Source organism: Panthera leo, chromosome A3 (genome assembly GCF_018350215.1).
Source record: "Panthera leo isolate Ple1 chromosome A3, P.leo_Ple1_pat1.1, whole genome shotgun sequence".
NCBI classification, from domain to species: Eukaryota; Metazoa; Chordata; class Mammalia; order Carnivora; family Felidae; genus Panthera; species Panthera leo.
Window position 1 is genome coordinate 58,757,680 of NC_056681.1, and position 27,772 is coordinate 58,785,451.

Below are 27,772 nucleotides of genomic sequence, written 5' to 3' on the forward strand. Positions count from 1 at the left end.
AGTCGGGGCCTCTGTGGAGCCCAGAGCCTCCAGCTCCCCAGGGAGCTCACACCAGGGCCTGTGCTCCTTGATGGATGGGCAGTCCACGTGAGCGGTTGTTTTTCCCTCTGCGTTTTGGCCAGGGCATATTGTTGAATTTGATAAATATGAGATGTGTGTCTGCTGTACCGCCACTTGCTAGTTGAAGTAATGTACTTGAGTCAGCTTCATGGCCAGGTGAGGCTAAGAGTGATCACATTACACTTTGGCGTCTTAATTTGGGAATTGCTATTAGGTGAGGTCGATGGTAGCTGGAGCTGCATTTCTGATGTCTACTGCTTAGGTGCTTGCAATGCAAAGGTCTGCACGAAGTGGATGTTGTTTTATCTTGCAGCCTTTTGCTTATCTTCATTTATCCAAATAAAACATTTAGGTGTGAATAAATGGGGTTGGAGAGCCTCTTGTGGAACTGGAAATTCTCTTTGATAGGATGTGTATCCCACTGTAAAAGTTGCTTTTCTTGTGTGATTTTTTTAACTTCCTGTACTACCTGGAAAGCTAGATTTGAGTACTCTATATTTCATAGCCAAAAGTTAAGTTAGAACCATGTAATAGTACACTTAGTTATTTTCTCTGAATTAAAATTTGCAGAAACCTTAACTATAGGCAAAGCCAGAAATGTGTTGATGGTGCCTGAAATCTTGGTAAGGTTCAAGACCAGAGTTTCCATAGGCAAGCATGCATTTATACCAGAGGGATTATTAGAAAGTCTGTGTGTGCATGGGAGGGAGGGTTGGGGGGGGGAGAGAGTAAAGCAGGGAGAGGGAGGGAAGGAGAATCTCAGAGAGAGAGAATTGAATGGCAGATTTACTGACACCAAAAGAGATCATAATTGCAGAAGCTTTGAGAACACATGCTCTAATATGCTATAGTTATAATATTGCTGTATACATTTCTGAAAAGTTTTATTTAGAATCAGAATTGTATAAATTGGACGATTTTCCCATCACAACTTCAGAGAGGTACATTTTAAGTACAGAGCAAATGATTAAAACTGTGTGTAAAATCTGTAAATTTGAATACATATTTCAGATGTTAGCATGTTTTTATTACAAACTGAAAATAGGGGTGCTTGGGTTCAGTTGGTTAAGTGTGGACTCTTGATTTCCGCTCAGGTCACAATCTCACGGTTTGTGGGTTTGAGCCCTGCATTGGGCTCTCTGCTGACAGTGCGGAGCCTGCTTGGGATTCTCTCTGCCCCTCCGCTGCTCGTGCTCAATCTCTCCCTCTCTCCCTCTCTCCCTCTCACAAGAAAGAAAGAAAAGAAAGAAAGAGAATAACTTGATCAAAACTGTCAAAAACAAAAAAAGGGGGATAGGGACCTTTGTCTTCATCAGTTGTAAAGACAAGGAAAGGCTGAGGATTAAAGGCAACTAGAGACATGACTAAATGCAATGCCCAACCCTAGAATGGGTCCTGAACTGGAAGGAGAAACATGCTGCAAAGGGCGTCCCTTGTTGGGTCAGTGACCAAACTGGAATACCAGTGGTAGATAAAAGTACCATGTGTGTTACATTTAGTGAGGTTGATAACGATGCTATTGTTGTGTAAGAAAATACCCCTATCCATGGAAATAGGTCTCCTTTTGAAATGATTCAGAAAAAAAAATGTGTGTATGTAATTACGTCCTATCACATCATATCAAGAGAAAAAGAGCAGATAACACAGCAAATGAGGTATGCTGTAACAGTAGGCAAATCTGATTCTTGGCAAAAGGTATATGACTGTTCTTTGTCCTATTTTAATTCCTGAAGCTTTTCTTTAAACTTGAAGTTATTTCCAAATAAAAAGATAAATAAAAAAAGATAATTTTAAGTGTGAACCCGGAAGCACTTGTCCATTTTGATAGAGGTATTTTTAGCCTGTAATAAGAAAATGTAAGATACACCTGTAATTTAACAACAAAAACCCATTAGGAAATTTCTGCAGGAAAAATAACTTAATTGTGAGTCTGAACTAAGCACCTTCTGCTTTTGTCATGGAAACAACCATTTTGGTAACATGCTTTCTAGAGTTGAGGTTTCTTGGGGGTCCCAGTTACTATGTGCAGCAGGGTGGGTGGCATATATAGATATTCCCCACCTGCCCCAAACTGTAAATGACTATGACATAAGACTTTTTAATATCATGTATATATGTTACAGTGTTAGGTTAGGCCTTAGTTGTGGCCAATAAATAGCTGAATTTTAAAAGAATAAAAATCATGGAAAAGATATTCATTCAGTAGGTACTTACTGTGTGCCTAGCTCTTCTCCAGGCAGTGAACAAAACAAAGTCCTGCCCTCAGGGAACTTACTCTACTATAATTAATCTAGAGTGATTTTATTCTTGTAATTGCTAACTCTGGTAATTAACCTAGGACTGGAATTCTCAGTGTGTGCCACAAATCCCCTTAACTATGTTAACCTCATTTTAAACTTCCTTCATTAAAACATTTTGTGGTTTTTTTTGCCGCCACACTATAAGAGGTTGGCTTTTGTTGTCCTTGCTTTTAAAAACTGAAATATTTAGTCAAATAAGTTAGGCCTTTGAGCCCTATCTTTTAGGTTCTTGCCAGCCTTAGGGATATTATCTCTTGAAGTCTTTCTGACCCCTCGTCCTCATCTGAGACAGAGGCTCGTGGAATACCTGTAAGCACAGCTTGGCTCTGGGCCCGTCTGTGCTCTGCTTTGGCCCTGGGTTATGGACACCCTCCAAGGACTCAGCCCTCCTGTGCTCTGGAAGTGTTGGCACAGTGGGCTCCTGCGGCATTTCCCAGCACCCCTGCTCCCTTTCCCTTTTGTAGAAGCACTCTGCAGCCTTCTGTAGGTTACCGAAATGAAGTGGACTCCTTTTCCTATTTAAAAATAGCCTCAGCAGCTGTGGGTTCGAGTCTCCCAGTCATGAGGTTGACCTCCATGCCACTGGGACTCTTAGTTGTTTGGCCTCTGGGGGTCACAGCAGGGTGACTGATGGGGCTCAGATTTTGGAGACCACCAGCCATATTCCTTTGTATACAGATGAGGAGCCGGACTGATCTGAGGCAGCGATGCTCTTGCTCTGTTTTCACTTGACTGCACTTAGCCCTTTCCAGAAAGGTGAAGGGACTGCTGAGACAGGAGTCCCCATGCCTGCATTCTCCAGACCTGCTCCTTCTCATCTTGTGCTGGGCTGGCATCTGTTGAGACCCTGTTATATTTTGTTTATTAAAATGGCTTAGGTAACAAAGTTTTTAAAAATTGTAGTAAAATATACAGAACAGAAAACTTACCATTTTAACCATTTTTAAGTGTACAGTTTAGTGATATGTACATTCACATTGTCATGTAGCCATCACCACATCCATCTCCAGAACTTTTTCATCTTCCCAAACTGAAACTCTGCCCATTAAGCGTGACCTCCCCATTCCTCCCTCCCTGCAATTCCTGGCAACCCGCATTCTACTTTCTATTCTAGGAGTTTGACTACCCTCATGTAAGTGGTTTCATACAGTATTTGTCTTTGTGTCTGGCTTATTTCACTTAACATAATGTTCTCAGGGTTCATCTATGTTGTAGCTTGTATCAGAATTTTCTTCTTTTTTAAGGCTGAGTAAGATTCCATTGCATGGATATATCACATTTTGCTTGATCAGTCATCTATTGATACACATTGAATTGCTTCTACCTTTTGGCTATTGTGAATAATGCAGCTATGAATATAGATGTGCAAATATCTATTCGAGTCTCTGATTTCTGTTCTTTTGGATATATTCTCAGAAGGGAGATAGTGGGATCACACAGTAATTCTGTATTTAACTGTTAAGGAAACTCTTGATTTTTACATGTAGTTCTCAGTTTCTTCTGGCTTCTGTAGACTTGAATGAATGGCTAGGACTGTACTTGGTTCGCTGGGACTGTAGCCCCTGGTCCTGGGTTCCCAGCTTCCCAAGTACCCTCAGTCTATCTCTTAAAACCCTTGTTTCTCTTCCCATTAGGGCTGAGTGGACAATTGAAGGGAAGAACTGAAGTTTGTTTAGAGGTGCATTGCAATTCATTAAAAACAAACAAACAAACAAACAAACAAACCAGAATTTGAATTTGAGTTAGGCATTTTCAAGTTTATAATTAAATTATTTGTTTTGGATTTGATATGTATTTGTTTTTCAAAGCTAAGATATGGAGTAGAATGCTTAAGGTGAATTTGGTTTCGGTGGATTTTTCTACCATGATCTCAATCATATCCATACCTAATTTCTTTAAGCATTGTTGGGGCAAAGGATAGGACTATTAGGAGTTAGAAAAGGAGAGAAATCTTGTTCTTCCTACTTGTATGACCTTTGGCCTTAGTTTCCTCTTCCGTAAAATGGAGCTAATACTACTAATATAAATTGTTGTAATTATGATAGTAAATGGCAAAAAAAAAAAAAATGGATCTGAAGTACTAGGACAGTGCTTGACAGCTGCAGTGCTTAGTTAATGTTAGTCACCTTCCCCCCATTATCCTGGAATAATTGTAAGTTGTAGGTGAGGGCGTGAGGTGGTCCTAACTTCTGAAGGGTGAACACCAAGCAGTAGGGAGAGCTGGGGACAGGACTCAGTCTCACAGGTGTAGTTAATTCCCAGTGCTGTGTGACCCCTGAGACATCTACCCAACCTCCTGGAGGCTCAGATTCCTCACCTGTCAAATGAGGAGGCTGGTCCCTGTCACCTCTGTATTTCCTTGTAGCTCTAAAAGTTCAGCGATTTCAAATAGTGTGTGTCTAGTCTTTTTTTTTTTTTAATTGGGATGGAATTGTTGTATAACATGATCTTAGTTTCAGTTATATAGCATAATGGCTTGATGTGGGTGTATGTTATGAAATGATCACCACAGTAAGTCTAGTTAACATTGATCACTGTACATGGTTACAAGTTTATTTTTCTTGTGATGAGAACTTTTAAGATTTACTCTTTGCAACTTTCAAATATATAATACAGTATTATAAACTATAGGCACTATGCTGTACATCACATCCTTAGGATTTATTTATTTTATAACTGGAAGTTTGTACCTTTCGACCCCCTTCATCCATTTGCCACTCCCCACTCTCCACCTCCTCCCTGCCTAGTCTTCTTCTGACTGCAGAGTTGATTCTTTTCTACATAGGCAAGGCTACTCTTCATAGGTGGTGGACATATCCCCTCCATGGTATGTGAAGTGAACTGAGAATTTCTGGCATTTGAAGATCTGCTTCTTTAGGGCCAGGTTGAGTCCAAGATTTATTTTACGGTTACCAGCTTGGGTGCTAAGTTTGTGGCTCTTGCCCCCAGTTCCAAATACCCGTGTCTCTGGGGCTAGCCACATGTAGCAAGTGAATAGGGAGAGTCCTTCTAATCTGAGAGAGGAAAAGAAGTAAAGGGGAGGAGGAGGAAGTAGAAGGGGCTGTGGATATAATTTTGACTTGCTCAGAAATAGAGTGAAGCTGTCTTCAAAGAATTAGACAGGAAAGCTCTCTGACTCTGCCCACCTCAAGACTTGACCAATGTCTACAATTGACCTTGTCTGTCTTTATTATTTACAGTTTTCTGTCTTCATTTTCTCCAGGAAAGAACAGCCAACTTAAAATGCCTTTTTCTTCCAAACTTCCTATTTTTTATAAATATTATTGCTTATTACTCTGCAATAATAATACAGCATTTTTGCATATTGTATTGTACTTTTCATAGTGTTTTCATCTACTTTACCTCATTTAACCTACATATGAAGATTTGTCTAGGCCACCGGGTATCTTCATTTGGCAAGATGAGGTTGGTATGGTCATCTGATTTGTCAAGCTATTGGTAGCAGAATCCTGGCACTTTGTCTTTCTCTAAAGCTGATCAGTCAGGAACATCAACAAGTATTTATGGAAAGTCCATATGTGCACAGCAGAGATGCTTGTGATAGAGAATTGTTATTCTTGAGACATTATAACCTAATAGGGTCTTAAGGGGAGGAGGATGGAGTTCAAGTTTTTTACCTGTAATTAATTAACTATTACAATTAATTAATGCCAGGAATTAAAATGTCTGGATGAAGGAAGAGCTGTAATCACAAATGAGGTTTGGGGCTGTCTCCGAATTTAACGTGTGCATATTGGTTACTCTGCCTGACTCTAGTGTTAGGGAAAGGTGACAGTTTTTATTTTATTAAAAGAAAAGTTTTTTTAGGTGATAGTTTTTAAACAATGCGTTTATATATCTCTAAGCCTCTGGGTTCTATATCATAGTGCTACAATGTAAAACTGCTATACCTCATATCTGCAAACTAGTTCACACTATTATTAGGTGTAAAAAGACAGGAAACAGTGCCTAACATAATTTATTTCTGATATTGAGGGCTTGTGGTTTTGGTTGCTTTTTTTCAGAGGATTACTGGAAGTAAATGCAGGACTTTCTTTGAAACAAATGAAGATTTTTTAAAATAAATGAAATTTGAATAGATTAGAATCTGCCTCGCTTTGTGGAAATAAAACTTCTGCAAGGAAGCTTTTTTTTTTTAAATCTCTATATGTCTATTTTCTCAGGTTTCTGACTTTGCAGGAGCTTCATAAATCTGTAAAAATGCGGGTATTCAGGTCTGGATATATAAGACATGGAAATGGGCTATTTTCTACAATTTTTTTTAAACAGTTCATTTTGTCTACTCTTGGGAGGGAGTGGCTGTGAATAGTAGGTTCAGGAATGTGGGATTCTGTTTTCAGAATCTGAACCCTGGCCCCGGGCGCCCCGTGGGCTCCAGAGGTGCTGGGTTGTCCAATTAACTTGTTGGCTGTTGGACAAAGGAGTGGCCGGAAGACCACTTGATTATTTGGATGATGAATGCATCTGTCATGGGAGACCACTTGTTTTTTAAGCAGGCATAAAAATACTTGCTCAAAGGAAATTAATCTGCACACAAATGTCATGAATGTATAGCTTGATGATTTGTATTGTTCATTTGTGAGATAGTTTGCATATTGAAGAGCTTAGTTCTAAGGCACTTGACAAGGTGAGGGCTCTGAGTCTCTGCTCACAAGCCCATTTAGGGGAGTACAGGTCCTGTTCTGTTGTGGGGAAGTCCTACAGTGTCTCTAAATGCTTTATTTTGCCCAGTTGGCTTTTCGTGACTCTGTCAGATTTTTTTCCCCCCACAGCTTCCTAAGTAATGATCTGCAAGTACTATTGGCAGCTGGTAAACCTGGGCTGTGTACCAAAAAAGACCACATCCTCAGGAAGATTGGAAGCAAAGGTTATATTGGGTCTGGTCCTCAAATTCAGTCTTGCTTTCAGTGAATTTCTTGGGGAATAACCCTTGCTCACCTTCTGTCAGCTGAGAGTTTTCTTAAAACCCTTGCCAAATCTGTTCACTCCCCTTCAGCCAACTGAATATATATCAAATTAACGTGAAGTTTTCCCTTAAATTTGTTTTTTTACTGTCAGTCTTTTGGATTGGGGGAATAGAAATATGGTAGGGTTTTTTTTTTGTTTTGTTTGCTTAGTTTTTTGTTTTTAATCTTGGTTAGCCTGCAAACAACCCTCTTAGGACTCTGTAGCAATTATTTTTAGGAAATTTGAAAGCATTTCTCATAGAACCTTGAATATCAAATGAACTTTTCTTAGACACACAGTACTTCTATGCTACATTTACATAATGATGAAAATACTTTGTTAAATGTATGTAAAGAAAGGAAAAGGGTTTGGGGCACTTGGTGGCTCAGTCAGCTAAGTGTCTGACTCTTAATTTTAGCTCAGGTCATAATCTCACTGTTTGAGTTCGAACCCTGACGGTGCGGAGCCTGCTTGGGATTCTCTCCCTCTCCGCCCCAACCCCACACCTCAAAATAAATAAACTTTAAAAAAAAAAAAAGAGAGGAAAAAGGTTTGAGTTATCTCGTTGTTGGAGATTACAGTGAATCCTCTACCTCCTTCCTCCTGCTGTTTCTGGCACCTCTGGCCATATATTTGTAAGGTGCTAGGTGGAGATGTGGCCAGTAGCCGTGGGAGAAATGTGTTCTCTGGCTTGCGGAGAACTCTGTGAGCACCTTGCTGAATCTAAACAGCTAGCTGTCTATTATGGTAATGAATCTTCCTCTCTTTGGTAACATAGGCCTGCAGCAGTGACCATGAAACACCACACAGGAAGAGTAAAATTGTCTGTCTTAGGAGTAGTGGTTAGAATCACAGAATGAAAAAAAGGCTCAAAAACACAAAGCTTTCACAGATTGTGAAGGCACAAGTTGAGGTGTATACCTTACCCAGCGTTGTGCTCTATTTTGGGAGCCTGCTTGAGATGCTTGCTACATCTAGGGCAGTGGATCCCAACGTAGTTGGCGATCACATGTACTTTGGATACTGCTGGAATGTAGCTCAGCACCTTAGTAACAGTTATAGCCAGTTAGTGCTGTGGGGTCACACCATCTCTTGGCTCTCATGCCTTTTGCTGGTTTGTGCTTTGTGTCTCTGTCCATCGCTGGGTCTCCTGCGCCGTCTTAGGTGTTCGTGAGACGTTGACCTTGTGTGTTCTGGTGAACATAGGTGCTGCCTTGACATTCTCCTGTGCCTCTCACCTTTCATTTGCTGCAGTTTATACACCCACGTTATCTGGCTGCTGGGCCTGATATTTTGTTCAACAGACACCACAGTGCAAGTGTATATTCCTGGCTGTGGCAAAACACATTTTACACTTCGATCAACATTTGGCCCCACTGCAAAGGCTTGCAGCATGCTGATGTGAGCTGTGCACTGGTGAGAACACAGGTGGACCAATCTTCCAAATTTGGGAGCACTGTTTTGTTTTAAAAAGTTATTTTAAAAACCAGCTGGGATCTTGACTGGTCTGGAAGTACATCTTGGTTCCATGTACAATTTTATGTAATATGCAGCCACAAGAGCTGGCTATCCTTGGCACATAGACTTAATAAGCAGTCAACGTAGTATAAAAAAGATAACTTCTGGTCATAATTTCATTCTTTAAATTAGAGAACAGAACATTAAAAACATCTTGTAGATTTTGTAGTGGGGCACCGGGGTGGCTCAGTCTGTTGAGTGTTCGACTCTTGGTTTTGGCTCAGGTCATGATCCCACCGTTTGTGGGTTTGAGCCCTGGTCAGGCTACATGCTGGCAGCACAGAGAATCCTACTTGGGATTCTCTCTTTCCTTCTCTCCCTGCCCCTCCCCCACTTGCATGTGCACGCTCCTGCTCAAAATAAATAAACTTAAAAAAAAAAAATTTGTAGTGATGCTTTCTCCCATGATCTTGTAAATAAATGCTGCTTGTAAAAAATTAGAGAAAATATAGGAAAAAAAAACCCCAAATCCCAGTTAACTTTTTTGAGTTGATTTTCCAGCTTTATCCATTGTCTATATAATCAAGCTCATATGTATATGCACAGACACCTTGTTCTTCACCTACCAGAATAATAGCACTGGAAAATGTGTCACAGCATATTTTGTGTGTTTGTATGATTTATGCTCCTCCCAGCAGAGTTGTGCATTGACACCTGCTTCCTGTGCATGCCCCGGACCTGCCATTCCACCCCAGCTGCCTGGGATGTGGACACAGTGGGCTCCCAGCAGCCTCATCATTTTGAAGCATGTGCTCATTCTTCGTTCTCAGTTCAGGCCTGTCTGTGAATGGGACCCTCGTGTTTTGGAGGAGGGACTTGAGACTGGAGGGGTGACCTGTGTCACTCCTGGTATCTCAACCTCACTTGACACTTAGTACTAGACTGTGCCAAGCTGTTAAAACAATGACTTACTCACAGTCGCATAGTTAGTGAATAAATAACACTCCATTCTTCCATATCACGGCACTCTAACAGGATGGTTAAGAGGCTTGTGTAGAGTCCTCTTCCCAAGAGTCCGTGCTAAAAAAATATGGATGTATTGATGAATTGGGCCCCTTTGTAGTTGGCTGGCCCTCTGCACACATACTACCTGTCTTCCAGGATTGTTTTCTTCATCTTTTAGGATGTCAGTGATGTAGTTTGTAGCTTTTTGGTTTTTTTTTAACTTTTTTGAATGTTTGTTTATTTTTGAGAGACAGAGCGTGAGTGGTGGAGGGGCAGAGAGAGGAGACACAGGATCTGAAGCCGGCTCCAGGCTCTGAGCTGTCAGTACAGAACCCGACTCAGGGCTTGAATTCACAAACCGTGAGATCATGCCTGAGCTGAAACTGACTGAGCCACCCAGGCACCCCTGTCGTTTGTAGTTTTTAATCATTCCCTTTAATCATCCCCTTGATAGTGACAGTCCTGAGTGGTGTTGAGAGCTCACCTTGCTACCAGTGACTGGATTTCATGTGTAGTCCTGCAAGAAGTATTATGCCTTATTAGGACAGAATTCATACTTACCCCATATTTTCTCTCTATCTCTTGTTGTGAGATATGGAATTCACTCCTGAACAGACAACCCACATTCTGCTTAGTTGAATGAGAGTCAAGTAATTGCAGAATATTCAGCCTGGTTCCTCCTGGCCCAGGAGCGTAGGGGACACATTGATGGTAGGTGCCAGGAATGGACTTCTGTCAGACCCTTTTCTCCCTAGGGACCTGGAGTGTAGGCGAAGGTTGCCCAGGGACTGTCCCTGGGTTCAAGGATCTCTGTGATGGCATGGAGTATGTGTATGGGTGTTTCCTGAGGGAGTCTTCTTCCCCCTTGGGTGAAGTGACTGCCCCATGGCTGTGCCTGCCCAGCTTCCAAGGATTCCTCATTTAGTGAGTAGCCTGCTGGTGCCAGGGGCCCATGTTGCCACTCTGTTGTCCCTGCTCAGAATACAAGTTAGTTTGCTTAGAATCACAGGCTGCCAGTCTAAGCACAGGAGGTAACAGAGCCTAGTTTGGGGACATCTTCCCTGGATGTGAGTCCTGGCTCCTCCCCCACTCATTTGCTTTGTGACCTTGTACCAGCAACATAATCTCTCTGAGCCTCAGGAGTGAAACCATTTAGCATTGGGAGTCTTAAACCGAGGTAATGAGTGGCCAGAGCTTGTTGTCGGCCCTGGTACATGCTATGTGTGTGATAATGTGTTAGCTGATGACAGTAGTAACAATGTCCACAACGTGGGGATGGGGGTGGGGGCACTGAAATGGCTTGTGTTCAGATAAGCCCAGCTGGTAACAGTGTTATAAAGGATAGAATACTGTATGCTTTGTATTTTTTCAGTAAAGCTCTTTGGAATTGTTTTTCTCTGACTTTATTTTTCTTTCCTCTCAAAAGAGCCCCTTGGTGATTTGAGATGAATTCTGTCAGGAGTGAGGGAGGTTTGCTCTGTCATAGACTCTGTTAGGTGAGGCTGGTCAATGTTGTCATGTGACTTGTAAGTTCAGTATTTCTGGTCTGCTAAATTTCATAAGGGCTAAGAAGTTAAAGAAATAAAATACACCCTTCAAGGGATTGCTGGCGTTTCACTATAATCATAGGGGCCAGCTTCTGAGTTTTAAGCATAACTGACCCTACTCAGAAGTTCTTCCAGGTGTATGAGTAGTATGTGCTCATGCCTTCTGAATGCCTTCTTTCCAAGACCATATGCCCTTAGCCCAGTATTAGGGTCACACATGAATCAGCTGCTCGGTTTGTCCCTGTGTCTGTCCAGAGCTTTCCTGGGATTATGTTTCTTATCCAGTTTCTGCTGCCAGATTGAACCTGAAATTGGCATTTCTTGCATGGGCCTTCTTGTGCTTACTTAGTTTTTTGTTTGTGTGTTTATTTATTGTACTTAGAGTGCGAGTGGGGTAGGGGCAGAAATAGTGGCAGAGAGAAATTCCCAAGCAGGCTCCTGGCTGTCAGCACAGAGCCCAACGTGGATCCCAGGAACCGTGAGATCATGACTTGAGCTGAAATCAAGAGTCAGATGCTCAACTGACTCAGCCACCCAGACATTCCCCCTTCTTGTACTTTTGTATTTAGTTATTTTACTGTGGAGACTGAGAGGTGGTTTTCTCCTAAATGTGGGTTGATTTTTTCTTTTTTTTTATTGAGATGTAATTGACATATAATATCTTATACAAGATGTATAACGTGTTGATTTAATACATTTATAAATTACAGTATGATTACCACTGTAGTGTTAGCTAACACCTCTATCCTGTCACATAATTATTGTTTCTTTTTTGTGGTAGGAACTATTAAGATCTAGTCTCTTAGCAACTTTGAAGTTTATAATAGAGTATCGTTGACTATAATCACTACGCTGTGCATTAGCTCTCCAGAAATTATTTATTAGTTGCACGTGTGTACCCTAAAACATCTCCACAGTTTCACCACCCCCCCCCCCCCAGCCCCTGGTAACCACCATTTTACTGTTTTTAGGAGCTTAGCGCTTTTAGCTTCCATATGTAAGTGATATCATACAGTGTTTGTCTTTGTCTGTCTTGTTTCTGTTAGCATAATGCCCTCAAGGTCAATCCATACTGCAAATGGTAGGATTTCCTTCTTTCTCCTGGCTGAATAATATTCTAGTGTGTGTGTGTGTGTGTGTGTGTGTGTGTGATACCATGTCTTTCATCCATTCATCTGTTGATGGACACTTAGGTTGTTCCCATGTCTTGGCTATCATGGATTGGTTTATTCTTACCTGTACTTTTTGTTCTCTTTAGCAGCTGTATCAGATAATGAAGGCCCCTGCTTACTGTGCAAATAATAGGCCAGAACCAGTGATTCAGGATCCTGGAGAGCTTTCAGCAGCCCCCATCCCAGGCCATACCACACATCTCTGGATTTGGATTTGAAATCTCTCCAGGAAGTTCCAGGGCTCAGGCAGGATTCAGAACCTGTGGAGTGACCCATGGCTAATCTTGAGATGTGCGTGATGGGTGGACAGATGCAGATCAGAGCCCAGGAAGGGTGTGTGAGAGATGGTTTGCATTGAGAGCAGTGGCTGAGAAGGGTCAGGATGGCCCTCAGCATGTGTAGGTTTTCATGTCAGCCCTATCTGGTCTGAGGAGCTGGCTTTCAGATGATAGAACATCACTGATGTTGGCCCCCTGCCCCTCCAATGGCAGGAGTCAGGGGCCCTTCCTGAACAGTGGGCACAAGCCCCCGGACAAAGATCAGGAGCAGCCAGGAGCATAGAGACTAGGATTCTACACCAATCCTTTTACTCACTTGGCTTATTTTGCCTGTTTTGTGGAGAGAGAAATCTTAGTATATGTCACCTTGTTTCATCTAGTCCTTACCATGACAAGTCAGGGTAGTTATCATCCTCATTTTACAGATAAGAAGACTAAGGCTTGAATGAGCCATGTGTCAAAGACACGGTTGTTGTCCTTGCAGGGACTCCTACAGAAGGATGGTCTGGATGGAGGCCAGATAGAATGGATGAAGAAGAAAGGGGGTGGCAAGTGTGTCCTACTTCTCTGCAACTTTCAAGGTGAAAGTAGTGAAACAAAAGAGCAGCTCAAGGGCAAAGTAGCAGGATGCAGAGCCTTAGGGATTCAGGAGAAAGAGATGCTGGGATGGCGGTTCTCTCAGTCTTGCTGCACAGCAAAGTCACAGAGTAACCTGTAAGAGTGCTGGTGCCCAGGCGGCATGCCAGACCAGTTACACCAGACTCTGGGGCAGGGCCCAGGCATCAGTATTTTGGAAGCTCCCCAGGCTACTCTGCGTTGAAGCCAAAGATTGGAGGGGACACCTGTTTTAGAGATTTAAAGGAGTCATTAATGCAACCAGACCCAGAAGGAAGGTGTCAGGAACATGGATGGACAGGCTTGTGTCTCTTCTGAGGCTGGCCGGAAAGGAGCAACATGGCAGGTGGAGACAGGACATATTAGGGTGTAGAGGACATGTGGGCTCCTCAGTCAGCAGGGAGGTAGGGACCAGGTGACTGGTGTGAAGGAATCTGTGAGTAGAGTGGTTTGTATCCAATCTTCCTTGCTCCCCTGTCCCTTTGGGCCTGCCTGCTAGAGGGGCCTTCATGTGAGGGGGCCCCCAGGTTTGTGTGGAGTGGAAAGGATTTGGACCAGCTGCTGGTCTTCACCCCTCTGCATGGCAGACCCCCTGAGGGCACTTAGGAATGCTAAGTCCAGGCCCGGAGGCCCATAGGACTCGAGTCTCTGGGCAGAGCCTGGGGGCTTGGCCATGTATGTACCAGGAGCAGTGAGAGCCCCCTGCCCCCCACTTTGAAGTGGGCCTGGTCCTCACCTGAACATGATTCTGTGACTGATGGGAACTATGATAACTGTAACTTTGGCTATTTCAGGGAAAAAAATTTTTTTTAATTTACTTAATTTTGAGAGAGAGAACATGAGGGAGGGGGAGAGAGAGGGAGACAGAGAATCCCAAGGCTCCTCACTGTCAGTGCAGAGCCCAACTTAAGGATGGAACTCACAAACTGCGAGATCATGACCTGAGCCAAAACCAAGGGTCGAACCCTCAAGTGACTGAGCCACCCAGGCGCCCATATTTCAGGAACTTCTGCGAATAAGCTTTGTGTTCATGTTGATCATGAGGAAGTTATCAAGAGCAGACTCTCCAACTTCCTTGCAGGGGGCTATCCCCACCCCCAACCCCCCTATAGGGAAATTGTAAGGCATTCACTCTTCTAAGGGCTTAAAAAATGTTTTCCCCTGTAAGCAACTGACAATGACTTTGAATGAATGCATGCCTCTTCCCTGAATTTGTCTTTTTCTGTACTTAGATTATTGGCAAGCCAGGGCAATAAGTAAAATTAATAATATAAACAATTAGTAAATAGAGCTTGGTTATGAAATCCACTTTGGGTACAGGAAGATGGTTGTACATTGCATGTTGGAAGCTCTCCCACTCTCTGTGTGCATGTACACGGACCAGTAGGAAGTCTTCCTGAGTTGGGCAATGCATTCATTTCCTAGGGCTGTTGTAACAAAGAACCACAAACTGGGTTGCTTAAAACAACAGAACAATAGTTCTGGGGCCCAGAAGTCCCAAATCGAGAAGTTTGTGGGCCATGCTCCCCGACACCTGTAGGGGAATCCTTTCTTGCCTCTTCCTTGCTTCTCATGATGGCTGGAAATCTTTGGGATTCCCTGCAGCTGTGCAGCTCCAATCTGTAGCTTCAGTATCACATGGCGTTCTCCCTGTGTGTCTTCTCATGTGGACACCAGTCATATTAGATTACCCCAGTATGACCTTATTTCAACTAATGACATCTACAGAGACTCTATTTCTAAGTCAGGTCACACCATGAGGAGCTGGAGGTTAGGATTTCAGCATCTTTTTTGGGAAGATACAACTCAGTCTGTAACAGCTGTCTGGTCCAGGTACTCTGCACATGTTTCAAGATCCATGTGGACCTCACTGGACAGATGAGGGAGCAGAGACTGAGGGAGGTGAGGACGCTTATCTAAGCCACACCACTAATAAGGGACAGAGTCAGGATTTGAACCCAGGTCTTTGGCACTCCTGAATATATGACTTCTCTAGTTTAGACCAACTGAAGGGTGAGTACTGGGCTACTACTTTGCCACTCTCTTCACCTTTCTGCATGAAATCAATATCATCCTTTTGTTAGAAGGAAGCACAGAAATATGAAGTTAGTTTGATTTGTTGATCCGGTGGGATTCAGTGGGGATTTTTCATATATTTATTTTTATTTCCATTCTTACTGCTCTAACAACTTAAAATCCTCCTAAATGGTATAAAGAGAAGACTTTTAGATCTTGGCTACCCAACAGCCTGCTGAAAGTTGCTTGTCTCTTGGGATCTTCTTATGTCCTCAGCCTTATGTGATAAGGACTTAACCCAGTTTCTACTGGTGGCCAGGTTCTCTGGCACAAAAGTGCTCTGAATGGAAGAGCCAGGTCATGAGATGTCCTGGTTCCATCATTACTACGGGGTGTATGTCCGCAGAATAAATGTCAGAGTGTTTTGCCAACAACTGCTGGCTTGTTGCAAGGATCCAAGGTCTTGAAGGCTGCTGCAGCTTTTCCTAAGTGAGGAAGGCTTTGAACAGTCAGATTTCAAGATCAGAATTCCCAGTAGAAAACTCCTGTAATAAAACGTTGCCCATGAGTCTGAGAGAGTAAATTGCAGCTGCTAAGGCTTCTCTATTCCATCTTATTAAAATTTAATTTTATTTGTTTTTTTTCCCCTAATTACTGGCTCCAACTTTGCATTTCCCCACAGGTTCTCCGCCCATGGACGTTGGTAGATGTGCATCTTGGGTTCAGAAAGAAACGTTTTTTAAAAGGGTTAGGTGACCACTATTACTACGATGTGTGACTGTAGAGACAGGGGCAAGCTGTCATTTTATTCGCTGTCCCTTTCTTCCCTGATGCTTCCTTGGACACTATCTTGACCCGCACATGGCTAAGCCCTGGTCCAAAGCTTTCTTAGGACCTGAAGATGGCAACAGGTTCTGTGAGATGTGCTAACTGGCAGCTTGTTACAGACTGGGTCTATAGTAGTGTCACCTGATGGGGAAGGCAGGCCATGGGTCATAGGAGTAAATTCACTTCCTTATTTCCATGGGATAGAATACCTGTTCTTGGGGAGATAGGATATTCTCCTTACTCTCTAGCTTGCCCTGTTGTCCTGTTTTTTTTTTCCAGCCTTTCCTGAATTAATGGTTAAATTACCATCTGTTTGACCCTATAGAAGGGAGGGCTAAGCAGGGTACATACTTAGTACAGGCTGGGACTTCTGTGCTGTGTGCTTTCTTCTAACAACAAAACACAACACAAAAATAAGAAAATCTACTTAATCCCTGAGATAAATTTAGTTACTGAAACACTTACCTCCTGCCTAGTCTGAGATAAGATTAGTGGAGTTCTGTAACAGAACCATGCAATTGTTGATATGTTGCAAGTCTCTGAAAGAGAATGACAGATGGCAGACTTTGAGTAATCGGATTTCAAGATCAGAATCCACAGGGAGCAAAACTCCAGCTACTTGTAGCTTATGGAAAACTAATTTCTTTCAAGTGAACTTAAAGAACTGTGTTCTTTAGTTTTATTTTATTCAGAGGATTTGTTAAGCAAATATTTATTAAAAGCATACCAGGAGCCAGGTACACCAGGTGTTGGGAACGGATAAAGGATCCCTGCCTTTCCCCTTGTAACCCTCTATACGTGCATTTAACCCTTGCATGCATTTAACCCTTATACATGCATTTAAAGTAAGAAACTTCTGGAGTGCCTGGGTGGCTCAATCAAGTGTCTGGCTCAGGTCTTGATTTCAAGGTCAAGAGTTCAAGCCCCGCGTCGGGCTCTGCAGTTGGGCTCCATGTTGGACTCTGTGCTGATCATGAAGCCTACTTAAAAAAAATGTGTGTGTGTTTGTTTATTTATTTATAAAGTGAGAAACTTCTGTAGGTGGTAAACATCTAACATTTAATTATAGCAAATTAGTTGTAATTTGATGCCTAAAAAGACTCTTTTGTTACCAAGGACAGAAATGTTGAAACCAAAGTCAGAAATATGGGCTTTATTGCAAAGGTAGTAAAGAGCATCGTAAACAATTGTGCCAAACACTGGTGTGCCAAGCTTGACCTCTTTTGGTATACCTGCACACTCTCAAGATGAATGGAACCCACTGTGGCTTCACTGGCTGCACTTTAGAAATGATGGCAATACCTCTGGGGAAGGATTAATCAAGCTAAAGTGTGTCGCACACATAGTAGGTGTTCACTAAAAGTGTCTTAACAATTGCACGTGAGTTGCTGTATTGAAATACATGTAGCTTGGTAAGCTTGATGAAACAGGCAGACTAATCCCTTTTAAGACTGGTTTGCAGTTTTACAGGCTCCCAGGGGGCTCTTTCCATGTGAGGAGCTGGAATCCAGTGAAGTACTGTCTTTCATTTTGAACTTGAGTCTGTGGAAATGTCTTGCTTCACTGACCCTTTTGACTCTCACATTGATTTCCATTTTGCAAAGGAGGTACTATTGCCTTACCTTATTTATTTATTTTTCTGTGATCCTTGAATGCCTCTAAGCTCCATTTCCTGCCTTTAATTATGTACAGGGTCATTAAACAAAAGTGTGGTTGGCAAGGTGGTTGTGACTGTAACAGTATAAGGTGCTATCAGGCAGCAGGCTGCACTTAATGAAATTTGGCTGGTAAACTGGTTTGTGCACCACACATGAGTCTTGTTGAACAAGTTTAACAGCCTTTCTGCAACTGCCTCTGAGCAGGAAAGGACAATTCTTTGAACTTCATGCTCAGCCTTGTTTTTTACTTCCTTTCTTCAAAATCTTCAATGTGGGAATGGAATAGTCTTTATCTGTGACTAGTTAGAAAAAAGGCCTTAGGGACATGTACGAAGAGTTATTGTCAAGGGGCAAGATGTGAGGTAAATGTTCTTTGTGGTTTTATATATTTCCCAAAATGTCTTACAATAAGAATGTATTTATTTTGTAATCAAGAAAAAAAAAAACCAAACTGCTTTAGAAGGGTAAATTGAGACCAAACTTCATTATTTTAGGAAAGATTTTTGGAAAAGATATTCTTCATAATTGGTTCCCTTAATGTGATTTTGGGAGTACAGGCAATACCCATTGGGCTTGTTAAACACAGGATGTCAAAAGTGATAAATTAATAAGTCCCAAACAGGAAGTCTGCTGTTAAAGTCTGCAGGTACCCGAGTGCTCTAGGCTGTTTAAGGACTTTGGCCCAAGCAGATAGTTTCTCAACAAAATTGAGAGTTCAGAGATGTTTTGTCAAAGGATTTTGGTTCTTTTGAGGAAGGTGAAACAGGCAAGGGAATATAGTTTGCTTCTGTTACATTTGAATACACCAGGGTCAGTATAACATAATTTTGTGACTTTTTTCTTTTTTTTTTTTAAGTTTATTTATTTATTTACCAATGCAGGGGGCAGAGAGAGAGGGAGAGAATCTCAAGCAGGCTGCACACTATCAGTGCAAAGCCTGACTCAGGGCTCGATCTCATGAACTGTGAGATCATGACCTGAGCGAAAATCAAGTCGGATGCCCAACTGACTGAGCCACCCAGGCGCTCCTGTGACTTGTTTTTCTAGGTTTTATGGGTTAGGGGATGGTTCTAGTCTTTATTGGTTAGGGGTCCCTGGAATCTAAGGGAGGAAGTTTCAGGATTAAAGTGAGTACCTTGAAAGAGAAGGGAATCCTGCCATTTCAACAGTGTGGGTGACTTGAGGACATTCTGCGGAGTGAAATAAGCCAGTCACAGAAGGACAAATTCTACATAATACCACTTCTGTGATGAGTCTAAAATAGTGAAACGTATGGAAGCGGAGAATGGAATGGTGGTGCTAGGGGCTAGAGGGAGGAGAGAATGGGGAAGAACTAGTCAAAGGGTACAGAGTTTCAGTTACACAAGATGAGCATGTCCTAGAGGTCCAGTATGTAGCATAATGCCTGTACTTAACAATATTTATACTTAAATATTTGCTAAAAGGATAGATCTTATGTTAAATGTTCTTATCACAATGTTATATATTAATAATTATAAGAGAGTGGGAGGAAGCTTTTGGAGGCGATGGATATGTTTATGGCATAGATTATGGTGATGGTTTCATGGGTGCATACTTCAAACTCATACATTAATTATGTATACCTTTTTGTAGGTAAAAAAAAAAAAAAGGGTGACAAGTATCTGGAAAGAGCTGAACAGAATGGGAAGGACAGGTTAGCACGGGGCTAGAACCATCAGGATGGTGAGCACGTGGTCCTAGAGCACTTGGGTCCCATTTCATAGCCATTGGGAGTGGCCAAAATTGACATATTAGTGTCCAGGGAAGAGCTATGGGCAATCCTGGATTGTGCTGGGCTTGGCAGTAGAGGTGGAACAGGTACCCATCCCCATCCATTCTGGATGCCCCTAGCAGCTGGCGTTTCATTTAGAGATGGTATCAGGCCTTCAAGTCAACTTCTTTGTTACTGTACCCCTTACCTCTTATTTTATAGCCTTGGATCATCCCTGTACTATAAGGATTTAATCCTAATTGCTTTACATAATCATCATGCCAGAAGACCAGATAAATGGATGGTCAAGTGGATGGAAATGATGGAGAATTTTCAAGACAGTGTTCATTATATCCACGGCAACATGTGTCTGTTAAGGCAGGGAAGTCACTGTGTTTGGAACTGGCTGTCATGATGGTGTTTTGTGTAGGATTCTTGTTGTCAGGCACTTCGAGCATTACGTCACCCTGTTTGGAGGTTCACTATGACAGGATCCTTATGTTCGGTCTGAGCCAAAGCAGGCAGCTTGGTTCCCATCCAAGGATTATTTATGGAGCCTCTAGAAGAACGTGTCAGAGTTCAGCAGTGTGGACCCGGAGTGCATTTATGTTCAGATGCATTTATGATTTATCACGTGGGGAATGGAGTTAGGAAAATTGTTTTTATATTTACTTTAGGAGCCCCACTGTGGACATTTCTGATCATTAGAATTGTCATGCTTTTTTTTAAATTGTGGTAAAATACACGTAACATAAAATTGACCATCTGGACCATTTTTAAGTGTACAGCTCAGTGGTATTAAGTGTACAGTTCACATTGTTATGCAACCATCACCACTGTCCATCCCCAGGGCTCTCTTCATCTTGGAAAACAGAAACTCTGTTCCCACTGAAGAATTTTCACAGCTTTTGAGTGAAGGCAAAAAGGATTCTTTGAGAGTCCCTTAATTCCAGTGAGAACAGGACCGAATGGTCTGCACTTGTAACTCCTCTTGGCTGATCAGAGCTACCCACTGTACCCACCATCCTCTCTTGGTTTCCTGGGAAAGCCTAGGTTCATTGTGTGGCTCTCCTTGTCCCCATGGGACTGGAATGCAGTGTGCAGGTGAGGGCATGGTGGCTGCCTGTCCTGTTCTCGAGAACTGGGACCAGAATCCCTCCCTTGTGGTGCCCTTGAAGCTCTCCTCCGGACCTGCACTTGCTCCGACTTGTGTTGTGGATTTGGCAGGCTCTTCCTGTCACCACGATGGGCACGTGGCTGCTGTGTTAGGCACTTCGTTATAAAGATGAGCTCATCAGGTGGCCGGCTCCCGAGCTTCCCGCGTGATCCAGTTACCCTGTGGCTTTGCCCACCAATTGACTGCACTCTGAAAATAGCACCATCATCTCTCGGTTTCGCGGAGATTTGTGGGAATCATAAGGGACTCACACTGAGAGGTATATTGAATTATATAAAATGCTTTATAGAAAAAAGTCAGAGTCTGGTAATTTGGATTATGAATTTTACTTTGAATAGGTAGAGCTTTCTCATTGGGAATGCAAATATCCCCAACATTTATCTTCTCTTTTCAAGCCTAGTAGAAAGGACTTCACATGATCTTTTACGTTATTTATTACTTTTCACAAATAAAAGTTTTTTTTCCTTTATTCTGGCTCTTTATTTGCCTTTTCTCCTAAGTCTCCAAAACAGCAATACCAGCCAAACCAAACAGCCCCAACGTGAAGACAGACCTTGAGACCAAATTAGTTTCCCAACTGTGGATTATGGTGTTGAGCTGTGGTGCACTGTGGGTGTGCCATCACATCAATGGCTTAGGTATAATGATGAGAAGCTTTTTACTGGAGTGAAAGAATTTTTTTTTTTTTTTTTTTTGTCATGGGGCTGCTGAGGTCTATTCTAAGCCCAAAGCCATTAGGGAGACCCGCTTTCTTCAGTGCAGGGGGTAAAAAATAGACTGTTTTCTGTTTTTTTTGCTTTCCTTAAAATGCTTTCTGTGGGGGTTGGGTGTTGCTGTGTTTTAAATGGGTTTTACTATGCGAGGGTGTTGTTACTGGTGAGAGCAGAGCAGTTTGTCACTGCTGCCTGTGGTTAAGTCCCAGGCCCGACACAGAGGTTGTTATATAAACCAGGAGGCAGTGGGAAGGCTTCTCCAAGTGTCCTTGTTTGTTCCATGTCAGTAGCTGCCATTTTGTCTTAAACTCGGTACCACCCATGTGCATGAAATCCAGCCAGAATGAAAGATTTGCAGCATTATCACTTAGAAGCAAATTATTCATAGGCCCCTTTTGGGCCCTAATTATAAAACTTGTCACTTGACATCTATCTCTGCCAGAGTTGTTATTCTAATAGCCTAAAAATAGGAGTGTTGCACTCACTGTGCCGCCAGGAGGGTTTTCCTGTAGAGCCAGACAAGCCATATGGAGCTGCCACAGAAGGCAGACCAGAATGCTCCATGCGAGCTGCCCTGCATTTGGGGGGATTTGTTCCTGGAGACAGAGCCAAGACTCAGCCAGTCGGGGCTTGGGAGAGCAAAGTCAGTCTGAATGTAGTTAGAAGTGTAGGTTTGTGGATGGCGGAGCATTTCTGAAAATAATTGTTACCCTGTCTTTAAATTTTTTTTTTAATGTTTATTTTTGAAAGAGAGAGAGAATATGAGTGGGAGAGGGGCAGAGAGAGAGGGGCACAAGAGGATCCCAAGCAGGCTCTGCGCTGACAGCAGAGAGCCAGATGTGGAGCTCAAACTCAGGAACCGCGAGATCATGACCTGAGCTGAAGTCTGACACTTAACCACTGAGCCACCCAGGCACCCCTGTCTTTAAACAGCCCTAGAGCAGGGGAAGAGGCCTGTTTTGGAGCTGGAGCTGGGGAGGGCCCAGTCCTTAGTGCTCAGAGCTTTAGCCACTTTATCCCTCCCTCCAAAGGTGGCCATGAGGATTAATGAGAAAACAGACTTCAGTATTTTTTCTTTTTTTTTTTTTAATTTTTTTTTTAATGTTTATTTATTTTTGAGACAGAGAGAGACAGAGCATGAATGGGGGAGGGTCAGAGAGAGAGGGAGACACAGAATCGGAAGCAGGCTCCAGGCTCTGAGCCATCAGCCCAGAGCCTGACATGGGGCTCGAACTCACGAACCGTGAGATCGTGACCTGAGCTGAAGTCGGACGCTCAACCGACTGAGTCACCCAGGCGCCCCAGTATTTTTTCTTTTTAATGAGCCTGAGTCTGCCAAATAAATACTGCCTCAGAGCCATCCATGTGAGTTGTCGTCAGCTTCCTTATAAAAAGATAAGTAGGGCTGCATACCCTGTTAGGAACTATGCGTAAACATTTTGCCATCTATTTACCTTATTGATATGTACGTGTGTATATATTTTTGTCTTTGACCCATTTGAAATTTGTGGACATCATACCCTATTTTCTAATGACTTTGAACGATTTCTTTGCCACACTAACCATTTTCCTTCACCATTCAGCAGAGATTTAAGGATGCTTTTTTCTTTCAGATGTTTCGTTTCTCCTTTTGGTTTTCCTACTGAGGACTCTTACTGATCTGTCTCCCACTTGTGTGTCTTCTCTGCCATATTGGACCCTTGTCTGCTGTTTTTGTGTTCGTGCTGTGGTTGGTTCCACCCTGAGTGCTCTGGTTTACCTCGGATTCAGAGCCCCTGCCCGCTCCTGGGGTTCCTGCAGGGGCAGTCTGCATTTGCGCAGATGTGGAGTGGAGGGCCCTTGTCTGCAGGCGGACACTGACTCACTCCCCTTGTCACTTTTTTAAGATTAATTTTTTTAACGTTTATTTATTTTTGAGACAGAGAGAGACACAGCATGAACGGGGGAGGGGCAGAGAGAGAGGGAGACACAGAATGGGAAGCAGGCTCCAGGCTCTGAGCCATCAGCCCAGAGCCCGACGCAGGGCTCGAACTCGCGGACCGCGAGATCGTGACCTGAGCTGAAGTCGGACGCTTAACCGACTGAGCCACCCAGGCACCCTCCTTGTCACTTTTTAAAAAAAACTAAACTTTATTTTTTAGAACAGTTTTAGATTTACAGAAACACTGTGAAGGTAGTATAGGGAGTTCTCATATACCCCACACCCAGTTTCTCCTATTGACATATTAGCATGGTGTATTTGTTACAACGAATGAACTGGTACTGATGGATTATGGTGGTAGGCAGAATAATGCTGCAAGCCTGCGAATGTGTTAGGTTCCATGGCAAAGGGGAATTAAAGGATGTAGATAGAATTAATTGGGTTGCTAATCAGTGGACCTGAATATAGGGGATGAGCTTGGATTATCTAGGGGGGCCCAATGTGATCACAAGGGTTTTTAAAACTGGAAGAGGAACTCATCCTGGTGTTGCTGGCTTTGAAGATGGAGGAGGGGACCGAGAACTAAGTGAGGGAGCTGCGGCCACTCGGAGCTGGAAAAGGCAAGGAAAGGGGTTCTCACCTTGAGGCTCCAGAAAGGAGGCTGTTGACACTTTGACTTTAGCTCAGTGAGATCTGTATCAAACTTCTGACCTACAGAACTATAAGGTAATAAATTTGCTTCTTTTAAGCTATTGTGTTTGTACTAACTTGTCACAGCAGTGGTAGAATATAAAGACAGTGATTGTTAATTAAAGTCGGTGTTTTTAAAAAAAATTTTTTTTAATGTTTATTTTTGAGACAGAGAGAGACGGAGCCTGAGTCGGGGAGGGGCAGAGAGAGAGGGACACAGAATCTGAAACAGACTCCAAGGTCAGAGCTGTCAGCACAGAGCCCGACGTGGGGCTCGAACTCAGACCGTGAGATCATAACCTGAGCCGAACTCGGACGCTTAACTGACTCGGCCACCCAGGCGCCCCCTAAAGTCTGTGTTTTATTCAGATTTTGCTGGCCTTTTAATTACCCAGGATCCCTCTCAGGATACACCTCACATTTAGTTGTTGTCTTGGCTGTGACCGTTTCTCAGACCTCCCTGGTTTTTAGTGACTTTCATAGTTCTGATAGTACTGGTCAGGTATGTTTTCTGAGTCAGGCATGAGGCTCATTCTGATGTTTGCTTTGTCTCTTCAGACTGTGTTTTCTTGCCTTTCAGCATTCTTTGTCATTGTTTTTGCAAGCCAGGCATAATGTAAGGAGTAACAAGAACTGAAGAAATAGTTCTTTAGTGTGAGTTTTATGTTATTTTGTCTAGGACTTGGGCTGTTGGTTTGCTGTAGCCACAGATGCCCCAGGTTTTCTGATTCCTCAGGTGTCCTTGCCTTGGTCTCTCTCTCTGTCTTCGGGCTTCTTTTAAGAATGAGCTCCGGGGCGCCTGGCTGGCTCAGTTGGTAGAGCGTGCGACTCTTGATCTCAGAGTCGTGAGTTCAAGGTGCACATTGGCCTTAGAGCTTGCTTAAAGACATTAAAAAAAATACAGAAACTTGAGCTCCTCACATGGAGTCTGAGAGTCTTCCAGTCCTTCCCAATGTCATTATGCCGGAACCTGTTGATGTGGTGGTAAAGTATGGGGAGAAGAAGCACCCTGTAAGTCTTATCAAAGAATCTTGGTCTTTCAGTGGGTCTGTGTCCCTGGGATGTGCTCTGGACAGTGTTTCTTGGACGCCTCCCTTACCCTGACCCCTCCCCCTTCACCAGGTGAGACCAGAAGGCTGAAGGGGGCTGGAGTCCCAGAAACGCCCCTCCCCCAGCTGGGATAAGGTTCTGGAGAGTCTCCATCCCTGCCGGAGAGCAGGCCCCTGTTGTGGAGAATGTTCTGGGAGATCAGGAGAGGTTTTTCCTCGCTCTTCATAGTGAGAACCTGGTAGTAAAACCTGTACAGGTAAAACCTAAGACTGTGGCCATCAGGAGTCTTCTACTCTCCTGCTAGTCCACACACTCAGCCTCCCAGCAATTTGTCAAAACCTTATTGAAGTGTTCTATCAGTTGATGGCCCCAGCGGCTTCTGCTTCAGGTGAGTGATCTGGGCTGTGACTTTGGATTGTCCCCTCTCTCCAGATTTCTGGGTTGTGATTTTGACCTGTGCCCTTGGGTCTCTGATGGGTCCCAGAAAAGCCGCGGATATTCAATTTGCTCAGCTTCTTATCATTAGGATGGGAGTGAGGACTTCAAATTCTTTACGCGGGGGAGCTGAAACTAGAAGTCCCCTCTTTGCTTCCTTGTTGTCCTCCCCACCTTCCTACCAGGTTGGTTGTGTTGGTATAAAACATCCTGACCATTGCAAAAGCTCCTGAGTCTTGAAGAGAAAAAAAAAATCACTGTTTCCGATCAGAGAGACTGCTTCTGAGTTATGGTGACACCAAGTCATTGCCCACCCTTCTCACTTCCTCCTTTTGTTGCTCAGGTTTTACTTATTAGCAAACCAGATAGGGGTTCTACAACAGATCTCTTAAATTGGGAAATACTGGGTCTGCATGTGGGATGGGTGGGGTTTTTTGTTTTTTTTTTTTAGCACCTTTCTACTTTCCTTCCATCTGCTTCCCTATCACTAACCCCCTCTAAGCTTTGACAGGCAAAAATGTTTTATCAATCTTACACAAATACGGCTTAATCTTTACCCTGTCCTGCCTTCCTGCCCGTGGTTTTTTTTAAGTTTCATTTTTTAATTTGCATGTGAGAGAGAGTACAAGTGGGGAAGGGGCAGAGAGAGGGAGATCCAGAATCCCAAGCAGACTCATGCCCCCAGTGCAGAGCCCAATGGGGGGCTCGAATTTACAAGCCATGAGATCATGACCTGAGCTGAGATCAAGAGTTGCTTAAGTGACTGAGCCACACAGGTGCCCCCCACCTGTGCTTTTGATCACAGAGCTCCCCTAAGCAGCTGTGCAAGTTCTGTGTTAAAGTAGCAGCCCCTTTATTTAGCTGACAGCTTTCAGGCCCTCTCAATTACATGTAAGTCAAGAGCAAACCAGTGAGGGGCGCCTGGGTGGCTCAGTCCATTAGAGCATCCGACTCTTAATTTCAGCTCAGGTCATGATACCAGGGTCACGGGATCAAGCCCCACTCCGCACTGAGTGTGGAGGCTGCTTAAGATTCTCTCTCTCCTTCCGTCCCTCTCCCTGGCTCACGCACATGTGTGCTCTCTCTCTGTGCAAACAAACCAGTAAGACAAAAATTCTGAGCAGCCTAAGGAATAACTGCTATAAAAACTCAGGCACCCTTCCTTCTTTCCCTAAAGCTGTTAATGGGGACAGATCAAGGTAATTGTATGGGTGGGGTGGATGGTCAGTTGGAGCCTAGATAAGGTAAAGAGGGCATCTGTCAGAAAGGGGATAGAATTGATCAGATAAGTAAATATATTAAGAATAATGGAAGCCAGGTTCCTCATGTTGGAGAAGAGAGTTGCAAATATGGAAAGAAACTGGAATGACCCTGGTATTTGATCGCAGTGCTGGCATTGGATCATAATTGGAAGTTTTTATGTATAAAATCAGTATAAAAATGAAAATGTCAATGAGTATATGTGTGTATACATACATAAACATGTACCCATACATATGTACATATATGTACAGTCCAGGTTCTGTCCACTGAAAGGTTCTGGGAGCAAGCACCCCCACAGCAGTAAGTGTACTTGGCTCCCAGACCTTGGCTTTTAAATACCATTCTTCACTAAAGGAACCAGGGCTTCTTGGAGAAATGGCTGATGCCAGGGCTAGAGCAGGAAGAATAAAGGGTGAACTTGGATTATTTGCCAGAAAGTAGAATAATGGGGACACGTCCAAAGGACACAGAAGCCAGCTTGAAGGGGTACCTACTGGCCAAGTCAGAGACAACGTGAACATCAAAATAATCGTCATACTAGATTGGATAAGGTAGGGAAACATGAAACCATACTGCTAGAAATAAACAAGTTAAATTTAAGGAGGAATGCAGTTTCAAAGAACTTCACAGAATACTTGTTAATTACAAAGGGAAAAAGGAGTAACTCTACAGTGCAGAACCCTGGCAAACGAGTAATGGGACAATACGAAATCGTCTGCCACCTGGTGTGTGGGTGTGTGTGTGTGTTTGCTGTTGATTCATGATGATATTCATTACAGCAGAGTGATAGACCTTTACTTTGTGTGCTTTATGGCCTGTGAAGGACTTCAATATTTTATTTGCTTCTCACGGTCCCCTTCTGGAGTGGGCAGGGATTATTTTTCTA

At 43.1% G+C, this 27,772-nt stretch overlaps 1 protein-coding gene across 3 annotated transcripts in view; it reads left to right on the forward strand.

Moving 5' to 3' along the window:
• The window catches only part of TBC1D8 (TBC1 domain family member 8), a 112,158-nt gene that overhangs the window by 12,551 nt on the left and 71,835 nt on the right, over window positions 1–27,772 (forward strand). Inside the window, exon 1 of one of the 3 annotated variants that reach the window (XM_042931971.1) lies at window positions 25,265–25,576. The exons of the other annotated variants lie outside the window; for them this stretch is intronic. Within the exon in view, the coding sequence (XP_042787905.1) occupies window positions 25,552–25,576 (25 nt within the window). The 5' untranslated portion in view covers window positions 25,265–25,551. Of the gene's footprint in view, window positions 1–25,264; window positions 25,577–27,772 lie in introns of those variants that run through there. 3 annotated transcript variants of the gene reach the window in all.